The sequence below is a fragment of the Egretta garzetta genome, unplaced genomic scaffold (genome assembly GCF_000687185.1).
Source record: "Egretta garzetta isolate BGI_Z169 unplaced genomic scaffold, ASM68718v1 scaffold63, whole genome shotgun sequence".
NCBI classification, from domain to species: domain Eukaryota; kingdom Metazoa; phylum Chordata; class Aves; order Pelecaniformes; family Ardeidae; genus Egretta; species Egretta garzetta.
The window spans coordinates 1,499,275-1,513,329 of record NW_009259199.1 but is presented as its reverse complement, the minus strand read 5'-3'; the positions used below and the strand labels follow the sequence as shown (position 1 = coordinate 1,513,329).

The following is a 14,055-nucleotide window of genomic DNA, read 5'->3' as shown; positions in this document are numbered from 1 at the left end:
GGGCTTCGAATATCTCCAGAGAAGGAGACTCCACAGCCCCCCTGGGCAGCCTGTTCCAGTGCTCTGTCACCCTCAGAGTAAAGAAGTTTTTCCTCATATTCAACTGAAACCTCTTATGTTTCAGTTTGTGCCCATTGCCCCTTCTCCTGTCACTGGGCACCACTGGCTCCGTCCTCGTGACTTCCACTCTTAAGATATTTGTCTGTGTTGATGAGTTATCAACATTCTTCTAGTACTAAATCCAAAACACAGCACTATGCCAGCTACTAGGAAGAAAATTAACTCTATCCCAGCCAGTAGTGTGAGCAGACAACTATGGCACGGGCATGGCTCCGAGCACAGCCAGGTCGGGTCGTGCCTGGCCACCGTACATCCCCAGCAGCCTCTGTGCTCCCTAGCAATCTGGGCTGAGTAGCAGAGAGGCAGGGAGACCCTGGCAGTGGCTGCCCAGCTCCTGGTGCAAGAAGGAGAGTGCAGTCCAGGCATTCCTCTGTGGCCATGCTGGAGTCTTCTTGTGACTAACACAGCTGACTGGCTTGGGCTGGAGCAGCATGGTGCAGAGGTTCAGGCTTTGGGACCTTTCACTCTGAGAAGCAGTCTCGAGTCCATAGGTCTGATCAGCCCACGCAGCAGCTAAACTGGGTCCCTGCCTGTGTTTTCCTCTTGAGTGCATCTGTTTGTTTGTTAAATAATGTAGCAACACAAGGTTTCTTGAACTAAATTTATCTTTCTGTGTAGCTATGGGAACAGTCAGCGGTACAGTGACGCTGGGGCTTGCAAGTCAAATCTGCTGCAAGGGTCTGGGCTAGCGTGGCTGAGCCCAGCTTCTTTCAACAGATGCTGTCCTGCGTGGCAGCTTCACCTTTAAACTTTCTTTTTAGGCTTATTTTCTTATCCTCTTCTTTAGCCAGCAGCATGACCATCCTTTTAACCTGGGAAGTGTTGAGGGCAATGGGGTGTTTGGAGGAAGATGTGGGGCTCGAGAGCAGCCAGATATGACCCAAGGCACTCAGACCAAAGGATGCTGCATCTCCCTGTCCTGCCTCCAGCATGGTTCATGGGAAGAAACTAAGGGCAAGGGCATGTGCATGTAGGTCAATATTCAATCCTGTACTTATTTCCAGCTCAGAAGCTTCCTGAATCAAGCATGGTTTCCTATAGGTATAAAATGACTGGCTTGAAGGAGGTGAGGAGAAAAGCCCCTTACAGTCATGCATTCGCTGTCCTTTCTGAAGCACATTCTCTTGCCCAGATGGTGGATGTGGAGGAGAGGGCACACGCCTGGCCAGCACAGCATCGCTCCTTTGACTCAAAGACTTCATTTATTCTGGAGAGGCACAAGGCCACATGACAGAAACCAGCGGCTTAGGTGGTATCACCAAACATGTAGTATGTGTTGCCTGAAAGTCAGGGTTGAGCAACACAGCTATCTGGACGGAGTGCCCCATCCTGCATGGTAAGGACTCTGCCACGTCCTTTCCCCCATGGCTGGGCATTACCGCAGAAGTTCCTTTCATTGTTGCTAGTGGAGATAGAACGGACGTGTCTATGCAACTGTGACTTTTCTGCAGTCTGTAGGTGCTGTCTCTGTGTCTGCTGTTCCTGATTTCTTGTCTGGTTGAATCCCGTTTCATTTTCAGCTCGTTTCTAGACCTCAGAGCTGTTCCTGTGACCTGTCTCAACATTTTTTAGGTTGTGCTGTTTACTGTGTTTTCAGGTCAGTACTGCAGGTGGTAACACTTGAGCTTGAAGGTATCTCCTTTATCTCCCTCAATTCATGGTTTGAAGGAAGCATTTCTTATCTCCGTTCATGGTTGGGTTTTTTGCTTTTGACATCTTACCAGCTGGTGCTCAAAGCACAGGACTATGCCCCTATTGCATTTAATTTTCAATAGAGCTGGTGGGGAGATTGAATCTGCACCAGGTTACCCCAATGAGTCAAAGGTTCCTGTTACAATGTTTGGGACACTTGCATTAGTTTTTATGGTTGCATGAAATATGGTTTCTGAGGTGCAAAATAGCCAGCAATCTTGGGGAGCTGTCATCCTTCTGATCATGCTAGGAAGTTTTATCCCCAAAGCCAGTCATCCTTTGAAGTATCTATCCTGGGCAGGGGAAGAGACAGACCTTTATTTTCTTCCCCAAAGCTGCTTCTAAAGCAGGAAATGTCCACACCTCCTTCAGTCTTGATCTTGATGCTCTTCACAGTACATATGTGTTGCGCTGGTAATCTTAGCTGCTGCTGCTCCTCTTTGCATCTTGTTTATTCCATCTCTTTGTAAATAGATCTGGAATCTGAACTTCATCCCTAATACTACTTGACCTTATTTTTTTAGGAGATTATTCACAGACATCCCCAATGTTCATCATGTCATGTGCGGAGCCCTTGGGCTAGACCCTGTCTTTGGGAGGGAGCGTGCACAACTCAGAGCTCCTCCTGGCTCATTTCTGCCCCTCGGGGAAAGGAGAACACATTTGCATGATGTACAGAGAACAGACACTCAGGCAGTAGTGACAGGAATGGGCTTTGCTGAATGAGGAGGTGGTGAGCAAAGGGCAGCTTTGATGCAAGCATCAATCGGCAGAGATCTGTGAGCCTCCGGAAGCATTTCACAGCTTGTGAACAGTTAGCAGGCTTCATACTCTCACCTCTCTGTGTCTTGCATTACCAGCAAGGCAAAATATATACTCCTTACAGCAATATGTGGGTCTTTTGGCATTTCTTGAGATGATTTGTTTTCCTCAGTGTGAAAAATAACACACAAAGCGGTTCCATGATGGAGCATTTCCTAAATGGATGTAACTTGGCAAACAGTGCAGCTATTCATTTTCCTTAGATAAACTGGTACCAAAGTACCTGGTTTTGAAACTTGGCAATGCTTGCCTGCATCTTTCAAAGCTTGTTCAACAGTGCCTGTGCCAGAAGGTTGATGCCGTTGTAATTTGGGGGGATTAAGCTGTGTAGTGAAGATAAATACTTACTGCAGGTGAGGAGGTCAGAAAGGCATCCCAAAGATAAGGGTGGTTGGCAAAGCTTTCTCCTCCCAGAGCTCTCCGCGTCCTCCCTGTCAGTACCGTGCTGTGCCCCATGAAGTCCCAGGGCTGTAGCCAGCAGCCCTGGCAAGGCTGAGCGGGGAGCCCAGCCTGTCCTGCCCTTGCTCTCCAGCGCAGTGTGGTCTGAGGGGGGTGCAGGAGCAGGCAGGGAAGGGCAGCACCGCGTTTCCCCTCCACTCACGCTGCCTCTTCATCCCACCAGTGAGCTGGGAGCTTTAGCACTGGATTTTGTGGGCAGCCTCCCTCTGCTTTGCAAAGATCTCCCATGGAAAAGGCTAGCTGCGCTCAGGGACAGCTGAGGACAAACTTGTCTTTTCGTACAAGACTGGGCTGCCTTTACAGTGTGTTTTGCCCTGGTTATTCCTTTTTCCCCTGAGGCTTTTACTCAGCCAGAAGTACTGAAATTGGGTGGATTAGCTGCACCTGCCTATGACCTGCCTGGTAAAACTCACCTATTTTCAGTTGCAGACTTACAAGCCATAAATCAGCCCATGGGGCTTATGTGGGATGCTAGTCCCCTAGCACATCTGGGAGAGGGGATGTTTCAGTTTTGGGAAGGAGGCTGTAACTCACAGCAAGACCCTGGTTTGTGAGCAGACCCTGGGACGTCAGCTACAGGGACAGGTCTCCTGTAGCCAGTTCTGCCCGGGCAGATGGAAATTTAATGTGTATTAGCAGGCTCCTGGCAGCCACAGCTCTTCATGTCTTGCTCCCTGGGCTGAGCGATGGGGCCTTTTTGCTGGGAGCTGCTTTCCCTTTCCAGGAGCTTTGCTTTCCAGCAGAGGGGTCCTTCCCCTTTCCAAGGAACATCCCTGGTCCTGAAGTGCCTGCTCTCCTTGCCTTGAAAACAAGGAGATAATTGCTTTTTCCATCTGCTGTCTCTTACCTGCCATCCTCCCCTGGGCACAGGCAGCCCGTGCCTCCCCTGCCTGCATGGAAATGGAGAGAGCAGCCTTGCGCAGGCCAGCAGCCGGACCTGGGGTGAAGCAACCTGCCAGCTGGCAATCTGGAAACACCATTAAAGTAAAGGTGGATTGGGAAGAGCAGAAGGCCAATGAGGAAGCATTCAGTTGTGGGGAAGATCAGAGGTTAACTGCCTCCTTGCCTACCCACACTCTCTGAGATGCAGTGCCTGGCCTCTGCTGCAGCCAGGGGGAAATCCAAAGGCAAAGGGCAGCACCCTCATTCCTGTAAAAGCGTACTGGAATAGCTCAAAGGGCAGGGGAGCACCATGGTTGTGGAGCCAGTGATGGCTGCGGTCTGCCACTAGCTCTGTAATGCCTGAAGACTCCCTGGGCTTCTCTACACCTTGGAAAATACTGAAGGCTGGAATTAATCCCAGCTCCCCCAAACGGAAAGGGCTAAAAATTCGGGTAATGGAAATGCATCTGTCGGAGCAATCTTGGGAGCACCTGCCAGGTATAGCCGGTGGTGTGGGACTTTGCTCCAGTGACCTGAGAAACCTGGAGACAGCTTTTCTAGGAAAGTGAGTTCAAGGCAATCATGCTCCTTGTGACGTGGGTCTTGTCCCAGTTGTAGCCTTTTGCAGCAGGCTGGACATCCCAGAAATAGAGGGTGTTGTAAGTTCTGTGAAAAAAGGCACTGCTTTGAGGAAAGATTAGTTCTTTGGCATGGGAAAAGCTTCATCAAAGCACACCCTTACTCTGCAATCCTGAGCAGAGATAAGAGGCAATCCCCAGAGCCAGTGAAGCCTCCCTGGTTTCTCTGCTTACAGGGTGACTCGTTTCATCCGGACTCGTGGCACACAGCAGATTGCTTGGAGGGGCTCGGCTGTGTCAGGGGTCTGGGCACCTTCTAGGTATGAACCTAGGTTAGCAGCTGCCGAAATGGTGGTGCCCTCAAGCGTACCCCAAGAATGGAGACATCAAGCTGGTAGACTGGATTGCTTGGGATGACTCTGTGGACTGCAGCTCAGTTTGTCTATGTAAAGGCATTTGGAATCCTCTGGTCTTCACCTCTTCTCTGCTGCGTGGTGCTGTTTAACCATCAGTCAGTAGTGGAGCTTCCAAGTGTGCAGGACAATTTCTCTTCAATTCTCCAGGCCAGTTCTCCAGGGCAGACCTTGGCTAGAGATGGGGTCTGTTTCCACTGATATTTCTTTAAAATCCCTGGATGAGCTTATGTTTACACCACTATGAAAGTGTGTCTTGCTGATAAAGTTTGTTTTGCTCACTGAATTGGTGTAGGTTCTACTGATAAAGCCTGCTCTTGCTGCTACAGACTGCATGTACGCTAGGTTTGCTGAGATTGCAAACCTGAAGCTCTTCTAGTGTAGATTAGACTCAAATTATGAAGAAGTCTGATTGCTATGTTAATGTAATGCCTGGAAGATCAAACCTCTGTGTCATCTTCACAGGTATCCTGGTTTTCCTAGATAAACATGTTTTATAACTCTCCTGATAGATTTCTGAGCTGTTGTTCAAACCCAGCCAGGAAGGTGCTTTCTAGCAACCTCCTCTGGTGCACCCAAATGTCTCTGTCCCCTGTGGTGCCAGACTTCATTCTGCCCTGTTTCCCTCATATGTTTCTTTAAAGACCAAAAGATACTTTAAAGAGCCTTTAAACAGGTCTCTTCCAGGAGGCTATGGAAAGCCATGAGTTTGTGGACAGGCTTTTCATTCGACTGGAGGTGCTTTCCAAAGAGGAGCTGGTTTCTCACTACTCCTCACCTCCATCGCAATGTCTCCCATTAAACCAGAGAAGCCAGGCTCCAGTGGTTTCATGGCAGTGTCCCCGCTGTGTCACTCCAGATGGGGCCAGCCCCAAGGCTTTGGGAGGGCAGGAAGCCTTTGGAGGTGACATGTGAGTGCGATTGCCACCATAGATGCCCTGAGGTGAAACCATGAGGCTGTTTCCCAGGCTAGAGCGTGGCCACCAGTGGGGACACCAGGTGGGGCCTGGGGCATGGCTGGGGCAAGGGGTGCATCTCCCATTCCCACCAGCATAGTCCATGACTTGAGCTGTTGCTTAGCCCAGTCCGGGAGTCAGGATTTGAAGTGCCTGAGAGCAGCCCCTCTCCATAGCACATCCTCTGCTGCTCCTGAAAAGGTTGGTATAACGCCATGGGTAGGAAGAATTTGTCCTCTTCCACCAGCCCTGGCTTGCCAAGGGACCGGGAGGCTCAGGTGCAGCGCAGGAGGCAGCTGGGAGTGTGCTGCGGCTTGGAGGAGGGTGGAGGAATGTGGAGGCCCTTTCCAAGTGCCTCGGCCCATCAAGAACTTGGCCTGAATTTTCTTCTCCCTCCTGCCTCTCCTATCTGAGCACTTCCCAGGGGCTGCGGACAGAGACAGACACTCCCAGCACCTGCCCTGATGCTCCTCAGAGAGCTTGCATGGATTATTTGCTGCTGCTTCAAATCAACAGTGCTAGGTGGGAATGAGAGGCAGGTCAGGGATGCCAGAAGGTGCTAAGCTCTGCTTGCCTGGAGGGCTCCAGGGAGGCAGGAGGTGTGGGATCTGGCTGGGTCTGGGACAAACCTGTGCCCTTTTGCCCCCCTGAGCATCCCTACTCAGTGCTCCATATGAGACGAGGCTCCACTTGCACTGGATGGTGGCCGGACGCTGCCGGGCCAGGGAAGCAGGAGGGTGCTTTGGTCAGGGCATCACCAGGGGTGCTGTGGGCGGTGCGTGGGAGTGCCCCATGGGCAAGGGCTGGCTGCAAAGGCACTGGAAGTCGGGACTTTGGGCATGAGGCCACAGCCCCTGGCCCACGTGCAGCTGCAGGTTTGTGTGTGCTGGGCATTTATAGTCCCCCTATCACTTTTGAAGATAAGGGCATGTTACTATTTTATTGCCCCCTTTCTTCATCTGAGGCGCCATCCAGAGCAAGAAGAAGAAAGGGGAAGGACTCGTTTCCTTATGATGGGGGGTTAGTCACTGCAGCCTAGCTCTCTGGCGCGGGGCTGTGAGGCTCCCTGCTCCACCATGCCACCCTGCGAGGCGAGGGCTCCAGCCCAGGAGCTCAGAGGCGGAGGCCGTTCCCCACCCAGGCCTCTTCCCAGCCCTCCTCATCTTCCCTCTGGCTGCCTGTCCTACTCGCATCCCGCTCCTGTCCTAAGCTGGGGCTGTGCTCCCCCATGGTTTTCCTGCGGGAAAACCCGGAACAGCCTCAGCTTTTCCCACTGAGCTGGTGAGGGGCAAGAGGTGACCTGAGGGGCTGGCTCTGCACTGCGCTGGCTGGCTCGGCTCCGTCACTTCGCTCATGCTCGCCATCAGTGGAGCTGCCTCCCGGGGCAGCCTGGACTTCCGTCCCCCCTGGCCCTGGGCTGGGCCGCATCCAGCCTGCCCTCGAGGACCCGGCTTATTGATAATGGGGAACGTGGGTATCGCCTGAGGCAGAGATAACTTCCGCCACCGCATTTGTGCACTTGGTGTCCTTCCCTTCCCCGTACTCTGCTCCTGCTGGTAAAGAAGCAGAAAATGCTTTTCGACGTGCCTTGCCCTGTCGCCAAGTTTCACATCCTTGGGTACGTTCAGGTTAAAGGCCAGGAAAGCTGGAGGGGAGAAACCTTCCTCTCCTTGAGCCCACCCACACTTCATGCAGGGGCTCCCCCTTGGCAGGCACAGGGGGGCTGGGGAAAGGGTCGCCCCCTTCCCAGCGTGATGCTCGTCAGCCCCTCTCCTGCTGTGCCATGCTGCACCCACGGAACAGGGGTCTGGCATTGCACAGCTGGGAAAGAAACCTGAGGGGACGTTGGGGCCCCTTGCAGTGCCTCTGCCCTCCACTTGTCTGTTGAAACCACGGGTGTTTCTGTACCCGAGCCCCGCCCCGCCTTCGCGTGGGCCCCCTGCCGCTCTCCTTCAGGGGGAAGCCGTGCAAAAGCTGACTCCTCTAAAACCAGAAATCTTCCCTTCTGCTGCGTGAATGAAAGTGTTAATAAACCCAGCAGCAATCACACTCTGAATTGAGCGTTTCAAATGCCCCTTTGTTTAATTAGCGGAGCCCCTCCTGCAGACACAGGCAGCCCTGTCTGGCCGCGCAGGCCCCCTGCCGCTCTCCTTCAGGGGGAAGCCGTGCAAAAGCTGACTCCTCTAAAACCAGAAATCTTCCCTTCTGCTGCGTGAATGAAAGTGTTAATAAACCCAGCAGCAATCACACTCTGAATTGAGCGTTTCAAATGCCCCTTTGTTTAATTAGCGGAGCCCCTCCTGCAGACACAGGCAGCCCTGTCTGGCCGCGCAGCCTGGGGTGGGAGGTGAGGGGCGAGGACGCGGCACCCAGGAATTCCTCCTCTTCGGAGGCGCGACCTCTTGTACCAACTATTTTCTCGCCTCCTCTCTGCGTCAGCTACCCAGAAACAAAACATTTATGGCTGAAGGACTTAAGTGAACTCACGGCATCTCCTGGGGGGGCTGCAGCCATCAGGCTCAGCCCCTTGCACGCTTTCCATCCTCTGCACCCAGGGCTGTCTTTTCCACAGGGCAACAATAAGTAACTCAGCCGGCCCAGGGCTGAGCTGGCGCTTTGTCCCTTGGCCATGGAAAGGGGGTGACTGGCCTTTGCCTTGAAATCCACCCTGGTTCCCTCCAGTGAGCGTCACCCTGGGGATGGGTCCCCGGGTGGCCCCTTGCTCGGTGAGGAAGGGAGAAAGCATGATTTGCCGTTATCAGGAGTGTGTTAACCCCATGGCAAACATGATTTCACTGGTGCAAGGGTAACAGTGGTGACGTCTGAGCCGGTAACAGGGTTCCCTCCTCTCTGGAACCTAATCTAAATTGCTTTATGAGGAGCCAGCAGGTAGACCAAAGCCTCCTCTTCCCCGGGGGACAGGGAGCCAGGGCAAGGGGGTCCCCACATGGTCCTGTGCTGTGGCACAGCAGCACAGGGGTTATCTTGCCTCTGGCGGTGGGATGTCAGAGGGGGCACGGTGGTTAAAATGTACTTGCTCCTCAGTGGGCTCCAGGGATGGTCTGCTTGCACCTCCTCACCTCCTGCCGTGCCCTGGCACGCACTCCGCGTGCCCCGGTGCCACCAGTGTGAGCTGTCATATGCTGCTGCTACCGTGCAGGCTGCACCCATGCAGCACGTCCCGCTGCTGCCAAAAGGTTCCATGGAGCAGTCTTGGTCCCTGCCTGCCCATCCCTTGCGGCTTACCGATGTCTCACTGGTGGCACCAAGGGATGTGGGGTGTGTGTCAGGGCATGGCAGGAGGCGAGGAGGTTCAGGGACCATGTTGCCTCCTCAGTGCTGGTGCTCACAGCATCTTGGGATGAAGATGAGGTGATGCTGGGGTTCTCCCCACCGCCTGGGGACCTTGATGTGCCACATGCACCTGGGGGCAGCAAATCCCGCTGTGGGCAACCCAGTTTCAGTTATACCTGCACCCTTAGAAGTGAGCAGGGCTGGGGGGGGTGGGGGTGGGCAGGAGCTGCTGTTAGCCCGGGGGGAGCCGCAGTTGCCCCTGCTGGCACCCTCATAGTGGTGGCACATGGCAACCTCCCAGTGCAGTGTTCAGGGACAGACCATGCAGGGGAGTGAACCCCCTTTCCCCCAGGACAGTGCTCCCACCCACCTGGGCTCCTGGGTGGAAAAGCCATAGAGGGTGGGACAGCACAGACCGGGGCTGGGGGCACCCTCTGCACTATGAACCCACCAGGAGGACAAGCATGGCCCCCACCACAACCCACCCTGACAGGGGAGCTGCCAGGGCCCCTCGGTGCCGCAGGAAAGCTCAGCCACAGCCTAGCTAGAAACACAGATTTATTGTGGCATCAGTTTGTAACCAGCACTCAACCCCCCCAGTGGTGACTTCAGACCTGCCCAGGCACCCTGACCCCCCTGTGATGCCTCCACAGCCAGCAGGCTGGTCCCTGGGGTCACAAGCCCACCCACCCCCATCCAGACAGGCTCACTGGGGCTGTGGGCTCAGGTCCTGCTGTGCCAGGAGCTGCCTGCTGGCTGGCAGCACACAGGAGGGAACAGAAGCCGGATTTGGGTTCCTTCATGGATATAAGCCACCAGCTGGGATCTCCGAGCAGTCACAAGGCTCTCGGGATCCCTGTGGAGAGACGGGTCAGACCCCCCCAAGCCTGTGAGCAAGAGGGCCGAGCACGGGAGATGCTGCCATGTCCTCTCCTCTGCTCCCTCGGTGCCAGCCTGGATGCTTTGGGGAGCCAGGAGAGGTGCCAGCTCAGTTCCCACCTGCAACAGCTAAACATATCCTGTCAGGTTGTAGGAGTTGAGCTCACTCTTGGTCTTCTGTGTCTGGCTGATGGAGGGCCGGGGGCTCTTGCCTGCCAGCAGCCGGGGCTGGTAGGTGCTTGTGTAGGTGGTTGTTGGGTCTCGGGCAGGGCAGGAGGTGCAGAGGATGAAGCCGCCGATGAGGGAGAGGAGGGAAGAGATGATGCCCAGGTAAAGTGCCTCCCCGAGCTCAAACTTCATGCTGTCAGGGAGGACAGGGTTGCGGAAATCCTGCAGCACCACATGGATGTTCCACACCAGTGGGATGAAGCAGAGCAGCCCGCCAAGGATGAAGACTGCGCCGCCTGCCACTGCTACACGGTCCTTGCTCGGCGAGCCCTGGCTGAAGACGGTGCACCTCATGCCCACAATGGTGAGGAGGCAGGCAAGGGAGGAGACGGCACAGGAGCTCACCATCAGGGCTTGGGCCGCCTGGACGTCGGTGGGCAGGTTGAGCAGGGAGCTGTAGATGTCGCACTGGGTGATGCCTGTGCTGTATGTGGCGCATTCCATCCACAGCCCCTTGGTGAAGCCCACAGCCGTCACGATGCTGGAGCCGATGTAGGAGCTGGTCTTCCAGCTGGGCAGCAGCGTGGCCGTCAGCGTGCCAATGTAGCCCAGGAAGGCCACGGCATAGCCCAGCAGCTGGAGCCCCATGGAGACCATGGTGGGGGCTGGCTGTCACCTCCTCAGGGCTTGCAGCTTCTCGTCAGGCTCACTGGTGGCTCGCTCCTGAACGCTTACCTTCTCATGTGTCTGCCGGCAGCTCTGCTTGCTGTGCTGCAGCTCCAGCCCACTCCCGGGGGTGCTGGTTTTGTGCGGGCACCAGCACGTGGGTGGGAGCTGGGGGTAGGAGAGGTTACCTGCAAGAGTGAAAAGCAATCCCTCCCCGATTAACGATTGACCCAAGCCTGTGGAGGAGCGCCAAGTGCCCTTTCACCTCCGCTATCTCCCCAGCCAGGCTTCAGAGGCAGAGCAGTGCTGCCCGGGAAGGACGCCAAAGCCCTCCCTTGCGCCGGGGCCACGGGCAGGGATAGAGAGTCAGCTGCTGGCAAGGGGAAAGTGCCCACTGCCTTCTTGGGGGTCCCTTGTCTTCTGTGATGTCCTGAGCCAAGGAAGCCAAAAAGCTACAGATGCACCACATTATTTGGGACCTGCTGGAGGTGATTTCAGGTCGGGGCCCTGAAGCTCCTCCAGCCAAGGAAGGGGGATTGCGCCTCGACCCCATCTGCACGGGGCTTACTCAAGGCATCTGCAGCCACCCATCACCCACCCCAAGCTGCCAAGGCTCTGGCAGGACAACAGGATACCCCCATCTGAGATTGAACCATGGCTATCGGCCCTTCCATGCCACTGGGGACAATGATGGAGAGGGATGCATGTGACTGCGATGCCTGTGTCCCCAGGGAAGCCTGGAGTTCCACAGAGGGCAGAATTGCATCAGGGCAAAGCACGCTGGCAGCACCTTGGGGATGGTTCCCTGGAGCGCCCCAGCCGAGCAGGGTGACCTGTCCCTCAGTGGGGTGAGCACGCTGGGGTGCAGCTTGTGCTCACTGCCATCGGCTGGGGGGTTCTGCCGGTGCCATCTCCTGCCTGCAGCCCTGGGCACAGGCAGGGGAGTTGGCAGAGGCAGTGGTGTGGGGTGGCTTGTTTTCCCTCTCCCTTGTTTCAAAATTTTCCCTCCCCCAGTGTCTTGCGAAACCGGACTGAGCCCACGCCACACCATGCCGATACTGCGGCTGGCAGCCTCTCATCCTGGGAATGCTCCCAGCTGAGCGTGCCGCTGCCACCCAGTGCCTCCGCTCCGCTCCCCATCCCCCCGCCGGCACCTCGAGCGCTTGGTACCAAAGTTTCCCAACATCCTGTCTCCTTTCCTGTGCGCTAACCAAGACCTCCCACTCCGTCTCTGGGGTGCTGCTGTGAAAGAAATGCCTGGCGTGCTCAGGGTGCCAGCAGAAAGGCATGGGAGAGTCATGCTGGAGCTCTGTGGTACTTACGGAGATTCCGCTCCCCATCCCCCCGCCGGCACCTCGAGCGCTTGGTACCAAAGTTTCCCAACATCCTGTCTCCTTTCCTGTGCGCTAACCAAGACCTCCCACTCCGTCTCTGGGGTGCTGCTGTGAAAGAAATGCCTGGCGTGCTCAGGGTGCCAGCAGAAAGGCATGGGAGAGTCATGCTGGGGCTCTGTGGTACTTACGGAGACGGCTGAAGACGCAGTGCGGGACCGAGGGTGGCCATGGCCAGGGATCACCCAAGACTGGAGGTGGCTGGTTGGGCAGGGCGAGCGGCCAGGGCCCCGGCCCAGGGGATCAGGGGCTGCGAATTGTTTAGCTACGGCTTTGCAAAATCCACCTGCAAATCTCAGCCTGGATCAGAGGCTTAATGCAGATCGGAATTAAACCCTTTCGGCATCGGGAAGGATTGGGGACCTGGGATGCTTCATTTTGCTTATTGTCTATTAAATATCAGGGTAGGTTTGCCTAGATGGCTCAGGTATGTGGCTTGCTGTCACCTTTCAGGCCAGCCTTGGTGGCTGGCGGGTGACTGTGTGCCACTGTCCATCCGTCTGCTTTGGGATGCATTTGCCGATGCTGGGGTCAGAGGGGCAGCGAAATGCCAGCAGGTTGAACTGGTGAGCTCAAGCTTTCGGTTTGCTCCTCCTGGCTCTGCTTGTCCTCCACGGGGTTTGTTGTTGTAAGACTCCTGGCCCAAATGAGGAGCAAATGGAGACAGTAATGAGGGCTGTACTGGCCCCGTGCCCCCTCCTGCTCACCGGCTGCTGCAGATGGAGAGGGGCAGGGAGGGCCCCTGGTGACAAATTGTGTTCAGAGCTGAGCAGTGTCCGGCCAACGTTTGGACAGGGGTGTTTGGATGCTGATAGCAGAGCTACAGCAGGGACCATTTGCTATTTTCTTCCCTTGTCCCAAATTGAAAACCTCCCAGGAGCAGGAGGTGACCTGTCTGCCAGCAGCACCTTGCCCTGAGCGCTCAGGCAGGAGCAGCAGGCGGGGATGGGATACACAGCAGTGCTGGGGGGCCAGGGGGCCAACCTTGCTCTCTTGTGTCGAGAAGCTTTTCTGTACCTCCCAGTATGGGCCACATCTCAAAAAGCCAAAGCAGAGGGCAGGGAGTACGGGCAACGCATGCTCTCCTCACTGTACCAGCAGTGTGGGAATGGGGCCTGGCAGCTCCCTGGGGTGAACTGAGTAGGAGCCATGGATGCCTGAGCAGGACCATTGCCCTGCCTGTGCCTGGAGTCCACCCCTGCCATCCATCTTCCCTCCTGTCCTCCCTGGAGCATCCCATCACCTGCCTCCTGGTTGCTCTGTGCTTGCCACCGTTGCAGCCCATCACACTATCCCTATCCGTGCCCATCATGCCATCACCCTGTCCCCAGGGCATGCCCATCATGTCCATTGTGCTGTCCCCATGGCAAGCCCATCATGCTGCCCCAGCACTCCCCATGTCGTGTCCCCCCCCCATGCAAATGGCTACAAAGAGCACTTAATCATCCTTGTTAATTGTCTCTGCCTTCCCCTGTTGCCTCCTGGGGATTTTCTCACAAATGGTGTCTAACTTTTCCCTTCTGTGTTTTGCTTTTCCACCAGAGATTGCAGCCCCTCTGCCCCCTACCTCCCCCCGACCCTCTGTTTACACAACTGGGACAAATTTCACACCCCAGGGACCACTGCCCTGCCCCCCTAGTCCTTCACTCCCCTGCCCTTGCCCCTGCCGTGAAGAATTTGTGAGTCACCGGCTGGGGCAGGGCTCCACAAAAGGCCCCCACCAGGGGCCGCCCCG

At 55.7% G+C, this 14,055-nt stretch overlaps 1 protein-coding gene across 1 annotated transcript; it reads right to left on the bottom strand.

Moving 5' to 3' along the window:
• Window positions 1-10,224: 10,224 nt before the first annotated feature.
• On the bottom strand, window positions 10,225-10,920 carry CLDN2 (claudin 2). The gene has a single exon (XM_009635826.2). The coding sequence runs from the start codon at window positions 10,918-10,920 to the stop codon at window positions 10,225-10,227; it is 696 nt and encodes a 231-aa protein (XP_009634121.1).
• Between the last annotated feature and the right edge of the window lie 3,135 nt (window positions 10,921-14,055).

What these genes read in the sequence shown, in the direction of transcription:
- CLDN2 (XM_009635826.2), bottom strand. Translation starts at nt 10,920, where the DNA reads ATGGTCTCCATGGGGCTCCAGCTGCTGGGCTATGCCGTGGCCTTCCTG.